The sequence below is a fragment of the Pteronotus mesoamericanus genome, unplaced genomic scaffold (genome assembly GCF_021234165.1).
Source record: "Pteronotus mesoamericanus isolate MK-2021 breed Mesoamerican mustached bat unplaced genomic scaffold, CSHL_Meso_final scaffold_54, whole genome shotgun sequence".
In the NCBI taxonomy this organism is placed as follows: Eukaryota; Metazoa; Chordata; class Mammalia; order Chiroptera; family Mormoopidae; genus Pteronotus; species Pteronotus mesoamericanus.
In genome coordinates, this window is record NW_026555321.1 from 2,098,822 (window position 1) to 2,121,784 (window position 22,963).

Sequence of the window (22,963 nt, forward strand, 5' to 3'; positions counted from 1 at the left end):
ATGTAGCCACATATAAATTTTGTATTTTTTTTCAGATCCCTGTTTCTCTCTGCAAGGTGAAAAACACAAAGCTGGGCTTTTCCCTTTAAAAAAAAATCTGCCAGTGTATCATGTGGCAACACACAGGGAGGGTCTAAACTGGCTGCCCCTCCAAAAGCCACCCAGGCTGGAGGTTCCTGGTCTTTGGATGGCTGAACTAATCGTTTCTGAACCCTGGCAGCCATCTCCTGTCTACTGGATGGTACAGATCCTACGCTGAGTTGTTTATAAAATGACTCCGCTCTTTGCATCGGTTTCCGTAAGACGGCCGCGCCTTTTCCCATACGATGGGCAGAAAGGGAAAGCCTGGGTGAGGCACTGGTTACCGGACGTCAGTACCAGGGTGAACTGGAAGCACTCAAAGGCAGACCGCCACTGGAGTGTCAGAGAAAAAACCCAAAACTTCCAGCTTGATTTCTTTCCATTTAAAATGTTAGAAAAAAATGAAACCTCTAACATTTAGTAAGTGAATCGATTCTGAAACCCTTTCTCTAACCATGGAGCATAACGTCCCGTGTTACACAGAGCACCTGAAGTTGCCTGAGGAAGAAACGGCAGCTACCCAGCCGGGGGTCACAGTGGGGCCCTCGCTCCCTAGGCTGCGTGCGCCTGATTAGGTGGACCTACAGACTACATTACCTCATTTTAATAGAACCAACCTTTACAAAATTGATAAATATCTTAAAAAGGGTAATACAGGAAAATCATGGATTGGAGATAGTATTAATAAATAACACAAATAAAAGTGAATGACAAGAGAACAGCTGACAGTTTTCCTAGTGTCAAGATAACTCTGTCAGCTGCATTTTGCAGTTAAACATAACAAGGATCTAATAAAAAGCAAACAAATTAACTCCCAAATTTTTGATGTTTGGAATGTTTCCACGGTTAACGTTTTTTTTGCATAAGAAGCTATGTGATCCTTGTAAAATTCTCTTACCTGCATACATTTAAAACTGTGAAAAAAGAATTCTAACTTGTTTCAAAATCTACCAAGATACTGACCTCCTTACATTAGGCTGTGCTCTACATTACTCTCTGCTTTCTCCGCCTTCCCAGGAGGCTAACCATGAATGCATCCCCCTGCTTTACCTGGGCTGTTTTTGCTGGCTCAGCGGGGAGTGGGAGTGAGACTTGAGTTGGCTGTGCAGGGGTCTGCCCAGCTGGCTGAGGTAGATGAGCCGAAATCTGTTCTGGAACTTGAAGTAAAGTACCCACGGGATCAGTTGTTGGAAACAGCTGAAACAAAAGCACATATAATGCATGTCCTTGAATAAAGTTTCAATCAATGTCACTGAACTATGCATTCTTTTGTGTCTGGCTTCTTTCACTTAGGATAGTGTTTTTGAGGTTCGGTGATGCTGCAACTTACAATAGTTCACATTTTTTTCTTCTTCAGAATAGCAGTTAATTGCATCATATTTATTTATTTATTTTTAAGATTTTATTTATTTTTAGAGAGAGGGGAAAGGAGGGAGAAAGTGAGGGAGAGAAACATGGATGTGAGAGAGAAGATTCAATCAGTTGCTTCTTGTATATGACCCAAAGAGGGACTGAACCCCCAACCCAGGCATGCACCCTGACTGGGAATCAAACCAGAGACCTTACACTTTGTGGAATGATGCCCAACCAACTAAGCCACACTGGTCAGGGCTCATGATTATTTTTAACTACCTCTATTCTGTCCCCTTTGCCTAGAAAAACAGTACATCCAAAATACAGATTTAGATATACAATACAAACTTACAGAAGTTACATTTTTCTATGTCTAGGGACTTTGTTACTTATAAAGAAAGATAATCAACCAATAATTCCTTAACATATCTGAAATGCTTTTAAACTGGATGTGAAACTTTATAACTAACATAGACATTATTATATTATTTTGCATGTTTGAAATATTTCATACACTTTAATTATGTAACTTGGAGAAGAAAGTTAGTGAAAAGAAATCAATGCAATGGTCAAAATTTAGAGTTAAGAGAGAAAAAAATTAGAAGGGCAATAAGAGAGGTCTAAGAGCTCATAATAATATATAAACAAAATCATGGAGACAAGGAAGTAAAATTTTGTGTTCATTTTGCTTCATATAGAGGAAATCAAGTGTTACTCATTAGTTCTGGATTTTGATAGAAAAACAGAACTTTACAATCGGTTTTCAAAATGTTAATATAATTATTAACACTATTTCAAAATAAGGTGTATACTTACTTATATGTTTACCAATAATAAAGACAAAAAAGTTATACAAAGTAATGAGAGGATGTGGAGAAATCAGAACCTCATGCATTGCAGATAGGAATGTAAAACAGTGCAGCCAGTAGGGAAAACAGCACATTGGTTCTTCAAAAAATTAAAAATAGAATAGCCATATGACCCAGCAATTCCCTTCTGGGTACAGACCCAAAAGAACTGAAAGCTCGGACTCAAACAGGTGTTTGTGCAGCCGTGTGCACAGCAGCTTTGTTAACAGCGGCCACAAGATGGAGGCCCTCCAGGGGTCCACTAACAGACGAATGGATAAACAATGTGGCATGTACATACAATGAAGTATTGTTCAGTCTAAAAAGGAAGCCAGGAAATTCTGACACATGTTGCATATATGAACATCGAGAGCACTATGCTGAGTAAAATAAGCCAGTCACAAGAAGACAGATTCTGTATGATCCCACTGTATGGGGTACACAGAGAGGTCAAACTCAGAGACAGCAGAGCACTATAACCAGGAGCTGGGGGGGAGCGGGGATGAGGAGCGACTGGGGGCAGTTTCGGTTCTGCAAGATGAAAAGAACTCCGGAGACAGACGCTGGTGAGGGCTGCATGACAGTGGGAATGTACTGAATGCCGCTGAACTGCACATTTAAAAATGGTTAAGATGGTATATTCCACCATAATTTCAAACAACAACAACAAAGTAACGATCATGAGAATGTAAGTATGAGCATGGAAGAAGCTATTTAGGCAAAGGAACAAGAACAGACTAAAAAGAAAAACTCTGGATAATCCCTAAAATACCCCCTCATTCAATTTCAGAGAAACTAAAAACTCATCAAGGTAGGTTAAGTTAGAGAAATAACAAATAATCTTAAATTCTCAGTAATTACAAGAACAAAAGTTACTTCTTGCACACATTTCCCGTCTCCCTCTCTCTGGAAGAGGTTAAATTAGGTGTCACCTTCATTCAGGGACACAGGTTAAGGCAACAGAGGCCAGGGAACCCAGGGAAAGGGGGAGTGGCTCTTCCTGCTCACATTTCATTGGCCAAAGTAACCGCCACGGCCATGCAGAACCTCAAGGGGCAAGGAATGCAATTCTATCATGTACAAGAAGAGGAGCCAGAAGTCTTAAGGAGTAGTAGTTCTAGTATCAACTGTAATGTGGCCCATTAATAGGCTGAAGTACAGCATTTTCAGCCTTAAACAATATAATACTATGTACGCAAATCATGTACCCAAATTGTATACTATACACACAAATAAAACAAAACAAATAGTTACTTTTAAGTATAGGGACAGAACAAATTGGTTTAAGAACAAGACATGTGTGCCCTCAATCCAAATACTGAGCTCAGAATGCAGATACTGCCAGATGGACAAATGTATGACAGAATGCACTCAAGAAATTATTATTCCCTTCACGTAACGAACACAATGCAGGCCAGATTAAAAGGAGTCTGTTTAGTAGGATTTTCTATTACACTGAGGCAGTAACTACAGACAAATGAATCTATTTAACAAGAGACGAGGCTTCTAAAAAGTAACGGTGGCATATGACAAATTCCTGGACAGATTAATGCAAAAATACTACTTTTCCCTTTAAGCAGCCAAAGCCAGACAAGTAAATCGTAAAGTGAAGCAAGCAAGGAAGAACATTCTGGGCCTTTAGGCCAACTTTTGAAATAAGTGCAATGGCACCAATTTACTGCAAAGTTCCATTCAAACTCATAATCACCATCTCTGATAAAATTCAACTCATGTAAATTCTCATTCCTATTTGGGCACATACAAAACATGTGCTTAACATTAAAGCCAAAGCCAAACAAAAGCGCATATACTTTAGCAATTCAATAGCCACAGCCACTTACCTCAGAACTTGATAATTCTTTCACTCGGGGAGACTAAAAGAAATACAAAAACAGAAGGCTTGTTAACGCAAAACTCAGGTTACTTGCAGTCTGTTCCACACTGCACGGAATGTGGAAATGCAAGTCAAGTCCATCATTCTGATCCACACATTAACTCACCGGCAACTCTAGTGAAAGTTTTCTGAAAAAAGAAAACTATCGTGAGACTATTGCATTATTTGTCCAGGTGGCCTGTACTTACACTATTTGAAGACATCACAACCTGAGGTTTATAAGCAAACGTAATGAGATTGAATTCTTAGATAATAATTCGTCAAAGTACAACTCTTCCTAATTATGAAAATATTATGTGCATAACATCCCAGACCAAATGTCAACCTTCAAGCTAATTATGTAATACATTCTCAACACAGAGTAATTTTGATTATGGGTTTTTTATTAAAAAAAAAAAAAAGGATTTCATTTACTTATTTTTAATAAGAGGGAGAAGAAGCGGGGAGGGAAACACTGATGGGTTGCCTCTCCCACGCACCCCAACCGGGGACCAAACACAACCGAGGCATGTGCTCTGCCCAGTAATTGAACAGGCGACCTTCTGCTTTGCAGGACAATGTCCAACCGGGTCACACGGGCAGGGGCTGATGATTGGCTTTAATGGAGAAAACTCTTGAACCAAAACTGAAAAACCAAGTATAATCTTCCATATGAAAATCTAAGCTAAATTTATTTAATAAATCAAAAATGTTAGTAGTAATTCTGGATCTACTGGAGAATAATCTCTAAAGAAAAAAAAATTATGGTTTTTTTTTTTTACTGACTATGGATTTAGACTACTTAAAAGATCAGCCTAGGTTTGTTTTAAAATTTTCACCACAATTTTATTAAGGAGAATCAAGGGTTAGGTAATAGCTAATGTATCACAGCAAATAAACGGGCAACGCAAACCTTTCTTTTTGACTTTATATTTAGAAAAATTTTTAAACCTACATAAAGAACAATACAAAGAACACCAGTATACTCTTTACCCAGAGTGACTCATTAATTGCCTTTATTCTTCATCTGTTTTATTTTTTTCAAGGTTCATTTTCTGTCTTTTAAAATATATACATATATAATATATATCATATATTTACTATAACATACATATTTATAAATACATAATATAAAACACATATATAATTGTATTGTTCTTGTACACTGCCTATGTCATAGCTGTCTACCACTGAATGGTCACCGTGCATTTCTTACAAGGGATATTCTCTTACAAAGCAGTACTAAAATAATCAACTTCAGTAAATATAACAGTAATACTTTTTACCTTACTTATCGTCCATAATCTAACATATAGCCCTTTGTTTTTCTTCCAGCAGAGTGTGTACTCTTAGGATCATGTATTGCAATTAGCTGTCATGTCTCTTTAGAGTTGTCTTTATCTGGCACATAAATACTATTTAAGAGCATCCCCTTCCCTTACACACTTTATTTGAATAGAATGTTTCTGATCTGTGGGTTGTCTGATGGTTTCCTCTTCATTTAGACTGTTATATGAATTCCCAGCTGAATTCTACACAGAGATATGTCCTTCCTAGGCTGTCATATCCTAGGGAATCACGTCTGCCCCTCATTGGTGATGTTAATTTTAATCATCTACTTAGGGCATTTTCTGATTCCTCCAGTATGCAGTAACTATTTTGTCCTTTGCAACTAAAAGCTGCACCACAGAGAGACACTCTAAAACCATGTAAATATACTGCTCATCAAGACTTTCCCCTATATTTAGCATCGGCTGACCATCCTTGCCTTATCTAATATTTATGATTGCTTTATGATGGATGTAAAATGATAATTTTCCCTCTTCAGCACTCCTCAACATTTACCAGTCAGTACAGGCAGTTTATTATAACGAAAAGCTATCCTTTTCTCCCATTAAAGCTTCCTAATTTAAGAAATAGGAACCTACGAGAAAGGTTCCTATTTATAATTTATTACTGCACTCAATGATTTTGATTGTTAAATTCTTGCTAATTTGGCCACTGGGAACTCTGTCAACTGGGCTCTTGTTTTATTATAACTTCTTGTTTTAATAAAAAAATATTTTCTTTCTGACAACAAAGGTATTCCAGATTCATCTTGTGTATCTTCTGTGTTAAGCCCTGGAATCAGCCACTTCTCCATGAAGCTTTCGTTCTTAAAAGCAGACAGCAATACCACTACCCACCACTCACACCACAGAAGGTTCTGAGCAGACAAGGCGGCTATACTGACCTTAAACATTAGTATCTCCTAAACACACCGGAAACTCCAATAACATGTATATTAAGCTGTTTAATGTTTGTATTAGCTCACTGATTCTCTTTTCATTTTTAAAAAATTCTTTTTTTTCAGTTTCACTTTACAGTTTCTATTGCTAGCTTTCAAGTTCATTAATCTTTTCTTCTACAGTGTCTAATTTGCTACTAATTCCATCCAATTTATTTTCCATCTCAGACATTGTAATATTCTATAAATCTGATTTTGTGTGTGTTTGTTTTCTATTTTTAGGATTGAGTCCTAACAATCAATTGAGGCATTGACCTTAGGCAAGAGTGAAGAAACAATTGAAAATAAGACCCCTGTCTTCATTGCTTCTAACAAAAACTAACACATACATCGTCATCATCCAGGATATACCAATTAAAGAGTATACTATTACACTTCAGGTAGAAGGTTAGCAGACCTCAGAAACAAAGTTCTATTAATCTTAGTCTTTCAACTTCACTAATCTTTTCTTTGCAATACATAAGCAGGCATTAAATCTACCCAATGTATTATCTCTAACACTGTAGTTTTCATCTCTAGATTGGATGATTTGTCTATGCCCTAGATACTATCATATCCAAATAGATCTGCCAGCCCACTTTTCCACGTAGAATTAATTGGACTCCTGATGTTGGTAAGTTGGTCAAGGAAATTCTGTCACTAACACTTGTATTTTTAATATATTAACTGGGTAGTCTTACCAGAAATCACAGAATACAGTATTATCTCAGAGGCTTCAGACAAAAGGACAGCTCTAGCTAAAGCATGTAATTTCACAAAACTTACCCTGAGTTGTGAAATTGCTGCTTTCCCTTCCTCACTTTCTTCATCAAACTCATCATCACTCCACTCCCAGCCACCGTCTTCTGTCTTATGAAGGCGGCCACTGGAACCTGGTACTCTTCGAACCTGTCATTGGAAGAGAGTTGTAAATTATCATAATGTTGACATTTACTATACAGAAAAGTCAATTACATTTTCCTCTCTTCTACTACTTCAACACAGTAAGCAGATACTAATTTTCCTTGGAAGTATCTTCCACACCTCCCCGGTTCTGTTTACAATCTCCAATCTTTCCTTACTCACAACCACTGACTTTCTCTCCACTTCTATATGCTGAACTTGAGCACTACCCAAGTATTCCTTATGTGAAGTCACAGGTCAAATTAATTTTCTCTTTATCTTTTTAATTTTTAAAATTACAATTATACATGTCCAGTTTTAAGAGTACTACAGCTGTGAAAGTTTTGTCAAGAAAAACAATAATCTCTTGCCTTTCATTCTTTTCACCACAAGCAACCATTTTCAACTCATTTTATCTTATTGTTTTGGAATTTATATTCAGCTCTCTACGTAACATGGTCTCATTATTACCCCTTGAGTTTTTTGGTTTTAGGAATTACCTATTGAACTTGCCACTTGGGAAAATGAGAATTTAACCCTATTAACAATCCTCTACTCTTTTTCTGAAGATACATTGTAATTGTGGTTAAATCAATATTCAGTATTTACATAACCTGATTACAAGTACATAACTGAAACAGCTGAGCCTTATTGTACACTATAGTTACCTTCCTTTCCTACATAACATTTTTGTTTCCCTGGAGTCAATATTTACCCCTCAGTTCTCTCCCAGCCATGTAAACCTTCTCTCAGCACATTAATATGCATTAGGTATCCAGCATCAGTAACATCATCTTGAGGAAGCCTCCCACCAGAGCCTGTTGATCTGCTCCACCCTGGAACGGTTTCACACCAGGTCTGCTACTTCAGATCTCACGCCCCCATTACTCAGAGGACCATGCTTCCTGGATCATGTAACTTCTCTGTTCTCAGTGTAAGCACTTCTTCCACTATTAGCACGGCTCACTTACTCAAGACAGGCATTTCTGAGCATATCTTTACTCCATCTCTACATTTGACTTCTAGTTTGTCTGGTAAAAAAAGGCCTGGGTTAGAAATCCTTTTCTTTGCTAATGGTGAACACAATTGCTCCATTGTGATCCGGTTTCCAGAGGTGCTGCTGAGGTCATTCTGACTTGTGATCCTGTCTGAGCTCCGTTCCTCCTCCTGTTATCTTCTTGCCTACAGAACTCTGAGTTATCTCGATAGTGCGCTTTTGTGTTACTCTACTTTCATTCATTGTGCTGGGTACTTAGGCTCTTTCAAGCTGGAAATTCATGGCCATTAGTTTTAAATTTTTTTCCAGACAGCATTTCTTCTTTGATGATTTCCTTTCTCTTGGGTATTTTTTTTGTTTTTGTTTTTTGGTTCTCCTTTTCTGGAATTCTTTTTATTCATCTGTTGAACCTTTTCAAATGATCCTCTAATATTCTTGTCTTTTCTCTCCTGTTATCTATTGCTTGGCCTCTTGGCTCTGTTTTCTGAGAAATTTCCTTAACTGGACTCTATAGCCTTTGCATTGAATTTTTTCATTTCTTCTATGATGTTTCAGTTTCCACAGGCTTTTTTTCAGTGGTGCTGCCATCCTCTAAATGCTTTTGAAAAACTAACAGCTTTATTGAGATATAATTCATGTAGCATATAATTAACCCATTTAAAGTATATAATTCAATGATTTTTAATTTATTAGGAGTTGTGAAACCATTTGTACAATCAAGTTTAGATTATTTTTTTCACTCCCTCCCTATCCCCCACCTCCCGCAAAATATCCATACCCATTAACAGTAACTAACTACTCATTTATCTACGATCCTTCCAGGCCTTGGCAACCACTAATCTATTTTGTCTCTATACATCTGCCTAGTCTGAGCATTTCATGTAAATGGAATCATACAACCTGTTGTCTTTTGTAACTGGCTTCTTTCAATTAGCACACTGTTTTAAAGGCTCATACTTGTTACAGCATGCACCAGTACTCCATTCCTTTTTATTGCCAAATAATATTCCATTATATAGATACAGGACTTCTTACATATCCACTCATCAGCAGATGGACATCAGGCAGTTTACACTTTTTTGTTATTACGAATAATGCTGCTATGAACATACATGTACATGTTTTTGTGGGTCCATGTATTCAATTCTCTTAGATATGCCTAGAAGTGGAACTGCTGGGTCATACGGCAACTCTATTTAATCTTCTGAGGAACTGCCAAACTACCTTCTGAAGTGGCTGCACCATTTTACATTTATTTCCATTAATGTGTGAGGGTTCCAATTTCTCCACATCTTTATAAAAACTTGGTATCATCCATCTTTTTTAGTATAGTCATTCTAATAGGTGTGAAGTGGTACCTTCAATACTTCTGTATAGTGTGACAAAAGGGCCCAACTTCACAACTCACTCTGGTAGCTGCAAATAGTGACTTAACACAGTTCATTATTAATTCATCAATTGCTTAACATACCTTTTCCTTCTAGTAGACAGCGAAGTAATACCTAGGCATTCAGTAGACCAATGAATATTTGATAAATGAATGTACTGAAGAACGTAAAAGGGCTGAAAGAAACTGAGTAATACTCACACTGTTAACAAGGTATTGCTTAACATATACATTCTAAATGCAAAAGTAAGTCTAAGCAATTTCACAGGAAAATGGAGTTAAATGCCCATTTACCTTTTTAGCTCTTTCAAAAATGGTTGGTGCTTTCTGCAATATTTTTTCTTGAAGAAATTCTTTATTCTGGAGAGGAAAAAGAAGTATTTTCTTCTTACAAGAAGTTTTTATTGAACCAAAAAATTGACAAAGAAATGTTCACCAAAATTAAAATGTGACAAAGTAAATAAATGCTTCAAAAAGAAGTTTGAGAAAAGGTTCCATTCTTTTACTCTGAAGCTCCTTTAGGACATTACTACCCTGGGTTTATAAACCAAGACAGAGCTTTAGGGTGCTGTTATGAACCATTTCTATGAAAAGTTTGTTTTTTACTATATGTCCTTTGGGATCATGGTCCCATTCTTCCAACTACAATAACATCTCACTTATCTGTTATCTTTGGGAACTGAGATGTTTACTAATTTACCTGAAATGAGAACTCAGTATTTTTCACAGATTATTTTATAATGGCAAAATTTAATATTCATTGTTCTAAGTTTACTCTATTGACATTTAAAAATAAATTTATATATTCGAAAGCATGTATCTTAATTACCAAAGACTGTATAGATCATGTAACGATTTGCTCTTTTATCATTCTTCTAAATATGATCATCTGAAGATAATGTAATTTCTGAGCAGTAAACCTAATTTAGATAACTGAAGAAAATCAAATGAATACATAAAATCAAAAGCTAGAATTTCTACCCTGGTTGAGATGGCTCAGTGGATTGAGTACTGGCCTGTGAACCAAAAGGTCACCAGTTCAATTCCTGGTCAGGGCACGTGCCTGCGTTTTGGAGTTGGAAGCATGCAAGAGGCAACCCATAGATATTTCTTTCCCTTTCTTTCTCCCTCTCCCTCTCTCTAAAAAATAAATAAATAAAATGTTAAAAGAAATTATAATTTCCTACCTTTGCTTTTTGGAAAAATTTGTGCCTCAACAATTCTGCTGCTGTTGGTCTAAAACCAGAAAAGAAAGTTTTTACAGTTAATTCAAGTGCAATGTCAGTTTTTAATCTTCAAAAATAAGAAAATGATTTCTTAAGCAGTAAGATAAAAACTCAGTGTACTTCACTTTCTTTAACCAGCTTTAAAAAAAGTAGGATAAATTTGGTACAAGATGTTAAGTAGAATAAAAACTCACATAGAAATGTTCTGATAATAATTATTGTAGGTCTTTGACAAAATCATTAGTGAAATGTTTCTTTTAGAAGCATGATTTCTTAGCAGCTTCCAATATATTTGCTGTTTAATATTATTTCCCAAGAAGTAGGCTGGACAAAGTTTACTTTAACAAGGTATAAAAATACATCTAACCTCACAGAGCCCTCTGTTTCTTGCCATGTGGCTCCCTGGTAGCCATCATCTTAGGTAACTACATAGTCTAAAAAACAGTTTTCGCCATTTCCCTTAACAAATTAAGGATTATAAATGTAATGGATATTCCCCAAATTTAATCTAAAGTCAACTGGAACTCAACTGTGCACAGTCTTACTTCCTTCATTTAAATAAAGGTATCATCAATTTTACAAAATTTTTAGTAAGTATGATTGAGAATAAAGAATAAGTAATACTATACATAAGAGATGGACCTGGCTAGGTAATAATTTCACTTTTTAATCCTCTGATCTCCTGCATGACATGGTCAGTATAAATTCAGACTGTACACCTGAAGAATACCCAGGTCAGGGGCTTCATTATTCAGGAGAGATTTTTGTTATGTCTTTGTGATAATGGACAGATTTTGGTTGTTTGTTTTCTGGTCTGTCCTTTCACTCAAGATGCAAATGCAGTTTAAAATCCCTGCTGGGCTTGCCCTTTACCCCATTTCCACTCCCTGTGTGGAAGTGGGAATGAACACTGGCCCACTGTGGACAGCCACAGGATTAGTTCATGATTTTTCTTCTCTAATTCATGGCTTCCTCATTATTTTTAACATCTGAGGACTTCCCTTTATTGCAAGCTCATTTCTGAATTTGTTTTTTTTTAAAGTTTGACAGATTTATCCAGAACTTCTGGGTATTTGTAACAAGAAAATTTCGTTATTTTAGTCAACTAAGTTGGCAGAAGAAAAGTATTCCCTATCCTTTATACCAGTTTATTCAGAAACAGAAAAAAAGCCCTAAAAACACAGTTTTGAACTTTGCTCTGTTTTTCTTACCCTTTCCAATATTTCCAACAATTCTGAAGACCCATTAAATATACTAAAGTCATTTAAAAGCATTTATTTTTGGTGATCATTACAGAATACAAAATTAAAGAACTCTTAGTGCTAAGAAACTGAGTGGAATTCATATGTGAGGCAGAGAAAGAAGACAGAGTGAGAACAGAGTCCAAGAACCAGGAGTTTTAGATTCAAGTCCCACCTCTATGACTAGGTACCTGATTGACCTCAAAGACAAAAGGTTGTACTCAAGGGTCTTCAAGATTCTGATTCTGTTTAATTCATAAATATATACACATTAGATGATGACGTTCATTTATTTGCTTGTCATCCAATATGTCTAGTGTTAACAAGATAAGCTCTTTGAAGTTTTGGTCCACTTACTAAAGTATCTTTCCAATAAGAATAATATTATTTGACATATGTTTACTATGTGTATTTCTTTTCTTATTAAAATTATAAACAGAATTAAGATATTTGTTTATCTCTTAAATGCAAATTAAAAACAACCTCTCCTACTAACTTGATATTTTATTAATAGGGAATTCACAACATACAAATATATAATTGTAAGAAATTACCAGGAAATAGTGGAACTGTTTAGGGTACACTGTATACTAAAAAGAGGAAAGTAATTTATTCATTTCCAATCTAGGGTAATGGTCTCTGTACATTTTTTCATAGTTTATATTTCGTTTCTTTGAATATTCCCTGTGTACATATGTACATGACTCTAGTTACATATTAGGTGAAAAGTAAGCTTTTTTCTCTTATTTTACCTTTTTTCTGGATCCTTTTGAAGGCACAATGAAATCATTTTTCTAAATGATTTCCCATATTTTTTCAGCATTTCTTTATCTTGAACACCAGTTTCCAATGAAGGTGGATCATTCTGCAGTGTCAGCATCAAAACCTGTAAGATTTTCAATATAACAAAAACTTCTGAAGACTCAATTGAATACTGTGGCCAAGACTTTTTAATATAAACAATCCCCAACACACGAGCAGATTTTATTTTCTAAAAGTTCACATCTAGACCAGCTGTTCAGAACCCAGAGTTACCCACATTCACAATACCCTATCGAAGGTTGGCTTCCCAGATGACGCGCCTACTAGGGCTCAGCTGTATCCACGCTCTAAGTCCCTTGATTAGAATCCTTTCTTCAGGTCTTCTGTCCCTACTCCTCCACTACCAAACTGTCTTTAAAAAAATTAAAACTACAGCAAAATTCAGAGTGTAAACTTGTGGACTTTATATTCATGGCTCTGCTTCAATTCGACACCTTGTAATCTGGCCTTCTCTTCACAGAACTACTCAGAAACTTTTTTCATAGAAATAACTGATGATGTCCTAGTTAACAAAGCTAGAGCCTTTTTTAGTTCTCATTCTTCTCACCTTCCCCATAGCAACTGACAGTCTTGAATATTCTGTCCATCTCTTCCTTCTCTAACTTCCATGGCAACATACTAGCTTAATGCACAGATATGTATATAACGAAGGTCCTGTCTGTATGATAGGACTCCAGGTGATGTGTTTTTCTACACTGTTTGACGTTTTTATAAAAGCATCAGTCATTTTTCTAAACATAAAGTCAACAGTGAAAAATAAAAGGGGGTTACAATTAGAATTATTACTTGCTTTTCAGATTTTTATTTACTGAAACAAAATTACTAAGGTTTGTGATAGTTCTTATTTTGAGCAACTAGGTTAATATGTGTATGTCTGGCAATAATTGTAGGAGTCACTGCCTACAATGAATTAAAAGTAAACCTCATCCTCCCCCAACCAACGTCAATTTTAAAAATAAGCCATTTCTTTGGCTTTACTGTTATATAAAAAAACCCTTCTTAAAATCTCATGAATATCCACTTACTCCTAGGAGTCCTTAACCTTTAGGAAAATCATGGCCTTAAAATATCACTAACCTTTCACAGAATCAAAATTTCACCCATCAGGCATTTGGCGGGGCAGGCGGGGGGGCGGGCGGGGGGGTGGCACGCGTGCATGCGTGTGTGTGTGTGTGTGTAAAATATGGAGAGCTTAGAGGTTTTTCACAATATACTTTTCCTGGTTTAGTCCCTCTTCTACATTGTTAGAGCCTTAAAGGTCCTCAAGTGCGCCACAATCATAGAGATGTGAATAATGAATAATATAAATATGATGACAATTCACAATGGTGATGTGCCATTTTAAACAGTCACAGGGTATCAGAACTTCAGGGCAAGATGGAAGTGTAGGTAAACACAGCTTGCCTCCTCGCACAACCACAGCAAAATTACAGCTAAACTACAGAACAAATACCACTCAAAACTGTCAGAAAATCAAACTGTACGGAAGTCTGACAACTAAGGAATTAAGAAACCACATTCATCCAGACGGGTAAGAGGGGTGAAGGGGAATGATACAGAGACGTGGAACAAGCTGGTCCCAAACCCACATGTGGTGGATATAAAAAGAAGGGGTATCTTGGGAGCGAGGGATCCCAGCCCCACACCAGACCACCCAACCCAGAGTTCCAGTGCCAGGAAGGTAAGTTCCCACAACTCCTGGCTCTAAGAACCAGGGGGTTGGGTTGTCAGAAGAAACTGTGGGATTCTCTGGCATCTCCTCTTGGATGGCCCTGCACATGGACTTACTCAGACCCACTCCCTCTCGGCTCCAGTACCCAGGCAGCACCATGAAGAGCACCAGTGGCACACAAGGAGGAACTGAAGTGTCTGGCATCAGGGCAAGAGCTGGGGCACAGCACTGCAGACCATGGACGGCCACTGCTCCTTCTCTGAGCCCTTCCCCGCACACAGAGCCACAGTGCAGCAGCACCGTCTGGGAGTCCCCAACGACCCGGCTCCCAGGGTTAGCAGTGAGTGCCCTGACAGCTCCCCTAAGGCCCTGCCCCACCCAACTTTCTGGCCCACCCACGCTGGTAACAGTGGCTTTTCCCTACAAATGGCTGGGCTAGGGGCAGGCTTCAGACCTTCCTAAACCCGCTCAAACAAGAAAGACTGAGCCCAGCCCCCATACCTCTTGTTGAGTGGTCCCAGCAGCAGCCATGTACAGATCACTTTATAGCTTATGTCAAGGGGCCCCAGAAAGAACACAGGGGGTGGCTGACCTTGACCTGCGCCACACGGGAAACCCCAGAGCCTGTGCGCCCAGCAGACAGTTAATAGACCGCTTACTGGCAGCATCATGTTAAACACAAAAAACTCATCCTGTTACTAATGTGGAGACAGGATTAGCAACTATGCTTCAGGTAACTACTACATCAGGAAATAATAATAGGTCTTTTAAAAGTTGCTTAGTGCCCTACCACAAAGCAAGCTTTTATTTGAACTTTTATTAATAAAATGAGAATAATACACATGTATGGCACATGAAGGCTTTGCATGAATTACCTTATTTTAGACATGAAAAGCACTTAACAGTGCCTGGAAAAATGAATGCTCTATGAATGTTAGCTACAATACTATTAATACGTAACCCAACAACCCTATGAAGGAGAAACGATCATCATCCCCCTTAAGGCAGTTCATCCCAGTTAAAGGCGACTGTAAGGAACACACACTAAAATGAGAGACATCAGATCCTAACATCAACCTAGTCCGAGTCAGGAGGTGGAGAGTCATCATATAAAAAGGTCAACTACAATGGACAGTCATTCACTACTAAACATCAGGCACCTAATGCGGATTTTAACGGCTATAGGAGTTAGAAAGAAGGCAGGGCAGGATTCTATGAGGAAAAGTGTCAAAGAAAGAGTCATTTTTTAAAAAGCCTAGCTAGCTACATGCCAATAAACCAATTCGCTTTATTAAGTTATAGTTTTAAAGAATTTTTTTAAAGAAAGGTTTTGGAACAGAACCAACATAGGAGCTGGGGTAGTATTTTGAACACGGGCCTCACCTTCATTGGTGGATACTTATGGTAAGGAGCTGCCCCTGCGGCCAGCTCAATCGCTGTGATTCCGAAACTCCAGATGTCGGCTTTGAAATCATAACCTCTAACCTGTAAAGAACAGAGAGATGTATACGATTAACCACCTTAAAAGCACTTTTAAAAAGTAGTTTCCAATATGTGTCAAGAAACCTGAAAGTGTTCATAACCTTTAAACCAATAAAATAATCTAAAGTAGGCAAAAGCTAAATATACTTGAGAACAGGAAAGAAAAAAAAAGGCAAGAAAGAGCCACCGGAATGAACATTCACTAACGGGGAAATTGTTAAGTATGGTATATTCACTTCAAGAAATATATAGGTAACCTAAAGCAAGGTTAATGAATCCCATATGAAAATATGAAAAAACACCTGTGATAAAACATGAAGGAAAAAATACAGATTTTCTCATAAGTTTTAATACTATTATTACAAACAGGTATATAGTCTAAAAAAATAATAAAAAATCAGAACGAAATGTTAGGCAGTGTTAGGTGGTGAGTCATTTGTTTTCAAAATTTCTTATGGTACTGTTTTATCATCTTAATTTTCATAATGATGAAAGTTACAAAGGATATGAAAATTTTTAAAGTTGTTGGTGTGATTATATCACCAAATTCCTCTCCTCTTACACTGTCACCAGCACATTATATAACTATGTTTTAATTGTTTATCCTAAGCATTAAATATGGAGGAGAAATAGGTTTTGGGAACAAATGAGACCTAAATTAAAGTTCCATATTTTAGCTGTCTTGACATTTGGTAAAAAAATAGGACTTCTAATGACCTCAGCTCAAATTCCCCTCCCCTCTCTGCTCCTGTTCCCTAGCCCAACAACGCTGTATCCCTGAGTAGCAGGTTTCCACTCCTTGCCAGCCCTTGAAATTATTCAAACAAGCCAATCCCATCTTCCCAAAGAAACCAAGGGGCATCTTACTCTCTTGCTACTATAAAGCCTGTCTCCCACAGTAACTGTTTGTTCACTATCTTCCTGAAATCAGACCTGTGTGGCATGCAGTGTCCTCCTCCCCCCAGCTATGTGGATGGACATGCAATTAATAAACTGCCGCCAATCGCATCGGTCTAGTGCCAGGTACTGGGTGCCCAACCATTCACAGAACCCGAGGGCGGGAGTCCTCCCTTCACCAACGGGGGGTTACAGGCATTATAACAGAGTGAAAAGCAAATTCAGCTCTACATACTCAGTTTGATTTACCAATAAGGCATTTCTGTAAAACACGTCATACAGGGAGTTAGAAACATCTACCAAGAGGCTTAGGAAGCAAGGCTGGACTGGATATAATTTATAATTAGTAAGTGGGAAACAAAGAGAACATCCAGTGATTATGTCCAAGAAGAGCTGAATTTAAGAACAAGGTCCTGAGGAGCAGTGTCACTTAGCAGTGGAAGGAGGGCCAAAAAGAGGTTAGAGAACTGGTCTGACAGACAAAAAAAATTAGAAAACAACACTGGCGAAGCTAAGGAAGTGAAAGGTGGGAATGGCCCATAGTGTCAAGCGCCACAAAAAGAACGAGACAAGGAACAAGAAATGAGAACAGGTTTTGAGATGCAGCAGTTTCCATAGGTGATGGGATGAGGGGCATCAGGCTGCAGCTGTTTGAGAGCAAATGGAAACAAGGGCAGGCAGAAAACTAGTCCCTCAAGAACCAAGCACTAAAACTACACATAGAAGGATTAGGTCATTTAATTTCTACTAAGGGAAATATTACTAAACCAATCTTCTTTATATTGTTCCTTAGGTTGTCTCTGGTATGCATACATGTAAATTCTGAGTTTCATATGCCCTTTGTAAAGTTCCAGTTTTTTTTTAAAGGGAGGATGAAAGTCTTAACCAAGGAACAGAGAAGTGTATTTCCCAAAGCTAACCTAATGTACCAGACAAAAGCCAACACCGCTCAGTGTTTTTCAATTCCGTAATAAAACCCTAAACCATTTAAAAAAGACGCAGTACCTGTTCCATAACTTCAGGTGCCATCCAGCAAGGGGTTCCAACAAAGGTCTTTCTCACTTTATTTCGGGTAATATCACCACCAGTTGCTAAAAAAGCGCTGACACCAAAGTCTGAAACAGAATACAATAGCAAGGTATTAAAAGTACAGTAAGAAACAGAAATGAATAAGAAAATATAATGTAGTTATACTGCTATATACAAACAGCATGGCCTCTTATTTCTGAACTTTCGTGTGTGTTGTGTGTGTGCACACGTGCGCACACAAGAGAACAAAGCAAGTTTTATTCAGGTAGAGAAAAAGGAGGAGGCCAAGGCGCGGGTGCTGCTGGGCAAGGAGAAAAAAGTACGTGTCTGAGTGGACCCCGGCCAACTCAAGAGTGAGCTGCACCTCTGCTTACCTTCTTGACCAAAATAAAACACAGCTTAACAAGTCAGGCCCTATAGCCATTCCTCTCCACCCCAACACATCATCATAATCTCAGATTTTCTTCCTTGTTCCACTCCATTCTTTCCCCCTTTCCCAACTGAAACTCTAGACCCATTAAACGATATTTCCACACTGCCCTCTTCCCCTCAGCCCCGGCAACCGGCGTTCTACTTTGTCCCTATGATTTTTGTCTACCCTAAATACTTCACATAAGTGGAATCATACAGTATTTGTCTCTTTATAGCTGACTTACTTCACGTAGCATAATGTCCTCAAAGTTCTTCCATGTTGCGGCATGTCAGAATTTCCTCCCTTTATAAATTGAATAACATTCCACTGTATGTATATACCACATTTTGTGTACTAAGTCATCCATTGATGAACACTTGGTTGGCTTCCATGATTTAGCCACTGTGAATAATGCTTTTATAAAAATAGGTGTTACAAACACCTGTTTGGTTTTCTGCTTTCAGTTCTTTGGAGTTATATACCCAGAAGTGGAACTGCTGGATCATATAGTATTTTTAATTGTTTGAGGAACTGCCATACTGTTTTCCACAGCTGTTGTACCATTTTACATATCCAGTAACAGTGAACAAGGGTTCCAATTTCTCCACATTCTTGTTATTTTGTTTTCTTCTGTTTTTGGTTTTGTTGTTTTTTGTTTGTTTGTTTGTTTTGATAGTAGCAATCCTGGTGGATGTGAGGTGAGATATATCCTTGTACTTTCGATTTGCATTTCCCTGATGATTAGTGATGTTGAGCAGCTTTTCATGTGCTTATTGGGCATTTGTATGTCTTTTCGGAGAAGAGTCTATTCAAGCCAATTTCTAAACACCTTATTCTTTTCTTGTTAAGTTATAGGAGTTCTCTGTAAATTCTGGATATTATTAGTCTGTTATAAAGTTTATCACATGCAAATATTTTCTCCCATTTCATGGGTTGCCTTTTTACTCTGCTGGTAGTGTTATGCACAAAAATTTTTAGTTTTCATAAAAGCCAATTTGATTCATTTTTCTTCTGTTAAGCTGTGACTTTGGCATAGTATCTAAGAAACTTGAAGATTTTCACTTCACTTTCCCAAAAAAAGCTTTACTGTACCAATGAAGGTTTTTTGTGAAAGCAACTCACTTAAAACTAACTCTCTGAAAACAAGAGATAATCTTTGCTTTAAGCCATTTTGGCTTATGAAAAATTTCATAGAAATACTCTATTTCAAGATTGTGGGAAAACCTGTACAGACAGCATATAGTTGGATTATGTGTTTTTTATCCACTCTGCCAATCTCTGTCTTTTGTTTGGAGAGTTAACCCATTTACATTTAAAGGAATTGCTGATAAGAAGGGACTTCTGTCATTGTTATTTATTTTCTTTATGTCTTATAGCTTTGCCCCTCATTTCCTGCACTACTGCTTTTGTGTTTAATTGCAGTTTTTTTTTGTTGTTGTTGTGAAAGGTTAATTATTTTTCTCATTTGTTTTTGTCTATATTCGATAGCTATTTTCTTTGGGGCTACTACAGTGATTCTAAAGTTGTAACACTCTGATTTGAATTTATATCAGTTTACTTTCAATACACAGAAAAACTCTTCCCTTTTACAGCCCTATTCCCACCCTTTTTGCTTGTTAATGTCACAAAATTACATCCTAATACATTACTGTGTGTTCAAAAACATTCTTTTAAATGTATTAGTTTCTTAAATTATGTAGAAAACATGGTGAGTTACAAACTAATGTTCCTGTAATACTTTTCTGCCAATAATTGCTTTTAGTAATGCATTAGTCTATTAAAACATAGAGAACAAAAAGCAGAGCTATAAATCATTGTTACAATAATACTTACTACTGTAAGTAGCTTTTATACTTGCCCATGTATTTACCTTTATTGGGGTCTTTATTTCTTCATACTGCTTGGAGTTATTGTCTAGTGTCTTTTCATTCTGCAGGACTCCTTTGAGCATTGATTGCAGGGCAGGCCTAGTGGAAACATATTCCCTCAACTTTTACTTATCTGAGAATGCCTTAATGTATTCCTCACTTTTCATGGAGTTTTACCAGATATAGGAATCTTGGCTGACAATTTTTTTTCTTTTAGCACTTGAATATATTGGCCCACTGCCTTCTGACCTCTAAAGTATTCGATGACAAATTTGCTGACAACTTTACTCAGTATCCCTTGTGATGAGTCATTCCTCTCAAGATTCTTGTCCACAGTTTTTATAAGTTTGATTATGATGTGTCTCTGTGTGAGTCTCTTAGGGTTTGCTTTTGTTTTTGTTTTTTTAACTTGGAGATTGTTGAGCTTCTTAGATGCTTATATTCATGTCTTTTATCAAATGTGTGAAGTTGTCAGACATTATTTCATCAAATACTCTCTGTATCCCTTTCTCTCTTTGTCTTCTGGTCTTCCCACAATATGTATGTTGGTCCACTTATTGGTGTCCAATCGGTCCCTCAGGCTCTGTTCACTTTTCTTCAATCTTTTTCCTTTCTGTTCATCAGATTGCTAATTTCCATTTCCCTGTCTTCAACCTCATCAATCCTTTCTTCTGCCAATTCAAATGTGCAAGTGAATCTTCCGGTGAGTTTTTCATTTTGCAGTACAAGTCACTGTATTTTAGCTCCATGATTTTTTTGTTTGTTTGTTTCTTTTAGCCTTCTCTATGTATTAACAGTTGCATTTTGTCTCCTTTGGTTTCCGTGCAACATCCTTTACTTGTCTGAGCCTCTTTAAGAGGAATGTTTTAAAATCTTTGTCTAGTAGATCTGCCATCAGATCTTTTCACTAACAGTGTATTTCCTCTTAATGTGCCATACCTGCAGTTCCACTGAATGCCTTGTGGTTTTTCAGTTGAAAACTGGAGATCTGAATCTAAAAATATGGCAACTGTGGAGATCAGATTCTACTCCCTTCTCAGAGTTTGCTGTTTTTTGTTAATGTTGTGGGTGGTTTTGGGGGCACGCAAGCTATTGTAGACTGTGTCCATGTTAAGCATCAGCCTAGGTGTAAACCTAAGTTCTTCTCAGATTTTTCTGCACTTTTTCCTTGCCATGTACTGTCACTTTCCAATTTTTCCTGTAAAGGTAATTGTTTCTTCATGTCCTAGTCTTTAATGTCTGGCTTCAAAAGGGGCAAGACCAGAAAAATGAAGGGAAGGAAAAAAGGTGATGGCTTCTTAAGTCCCCTGGAAGTCGCTTCTGGCAGGGGAAGGGGGACGTCAATACGGGGCATGGGTCCAACCATAATAGCTGCTTGGCTCTTTGCCTACACCTTTGAGATCAGAAACAGCATCCTTTTTACCCACCACTGTGCCCATAAGCTGTGTGGCTATGTGCAAACTGCTCCAAAAATATATGCACAGCTGTCTGCAATGCGGCTGTTGGGTGAGGAATGAGTGACTCTGAAACTGACCAATTAACCACACCTTACCTTCTAAGACCTTCCCTAGAATTTTCAAGTCTTCAATGGTCTACAGAATTCCAAAAGAGTTACAGTAAGTCCTCATTTAACATCTATGGCTTTAAGTGAAACAATGTACAATGAAACCAATTTTGCCTTAAGCTAATTGATATAAACAAGATATAAGTGCCTATGGCATCTCATCAATGTTATAAAATGAAATGATGAACAAAATGCTATTCAAGGACCCCACTGTACATGAGGTAGATTCTGCCAGTTCAATTGCTACCTGAGTGGGAAGACAGATTCTTGGTGATTCCTACTCACCATTTTCCTAGAATCCTCTTGTCTTTAGTTTTTTCCACTTTATTTTGCTTCTCTAAGCAATACAGTACAATTGTCCCTGATGCTGAACTTATATAAATAGAATCCCATGCTATATACGGGGGTGAGCAAAGGTAAGTTAATAATTATAATAATAAATACTACAATTAATAAATACATAATACAAGAATAAACTCTGTTCACATTCTCACAACTGTAAACCTACTTTTGCCCAACCTTGTATTCTATTTTGGCTGCCTTAATCCTATGTCTTTACAATTTATTAATACTTTTGTATATAGTTGTAATTTTATTCAATTTCACCACTAGATGGTATTCTAATGTATAAATTAATCACAATTTATTCTATCCATTCTACTAATGAAGGGCTTGGGACTGTTTGGAACTCCTAATGCTTATGAGCACCACGGTACATGTGAGTTTCTCTAGGCCATTCATCTAGAAGCTGAAGTTTTAGGGTATGTGTATTTTTAACTTAATAAAGTGTCTGTACTAATTTAGACTCACACAATCATAGTATGAGATTTTTCCTTGCTTTACATCCAAACTAACAACTAGTACTGTTAGATGTTTGTGCCAGCTCAGTCAGTATAACATGGTATCCCAATGTTACTCTACTTTGCTTTTAATTAATTACTAGTGAGGTTGAACACCTTTTTTTATAAGTTTTGATGGTCTTCATTTAGGAAGTCTTACGTCTATTTTTTCATCAATTTTCTTCTTAATGTAAGCTGTTTGT

At 37.2% G+C, this 22,963-nt stretch overlaps 1 protein-coding gene across 3 annotated transcripts in view; it reads right to left on the minus strand.

Moving 5' to 3' along the window:
- The window catches only part of OXSR1 (oxidative stress responsive kinase 1), a 67,619-nt gene that overhangs the window by 7,473 nt on the left and 37,183 nt on the right, over positions 1-22,963 (minus strand). For all 3 annotated transcript variants that reach the window (XM_054595506.1, XM_054595508.1, XM_054595507.1), the window contains 8 exons: positions 18,054-18,163; positions 16,053-16,154; positions 12,928-13,061; positions 10,896-10,944; positions 10,003-10,068; positions 7,208-7,330; positions 4,124-4,156; positions 1,132-1,278 (listed from right to left, as the gene is read on the minus strand). In XM_054595506.1, the coding sequence (XP_054451481.1) occupies positions 1,132-1,278; positions 4,124-4,156; positions 7,208-7,330; positions 10,003-10,068; positions 10,896-10,944; positions 12,928-13,061; positions 16,053-16,154; positions 18,054-18,163 (764 nt within the window). The remainder of the gene's footprint in view (positions 1-1,131; positions 1,279-4,123; positions 4,157-7,207; positions 7,331-10,002; positions 10,069-10,895; positions 10,945-12,927; positions 13,062-16,052; positions 16,155-18,053; positions 18,164-22,963) is intronic.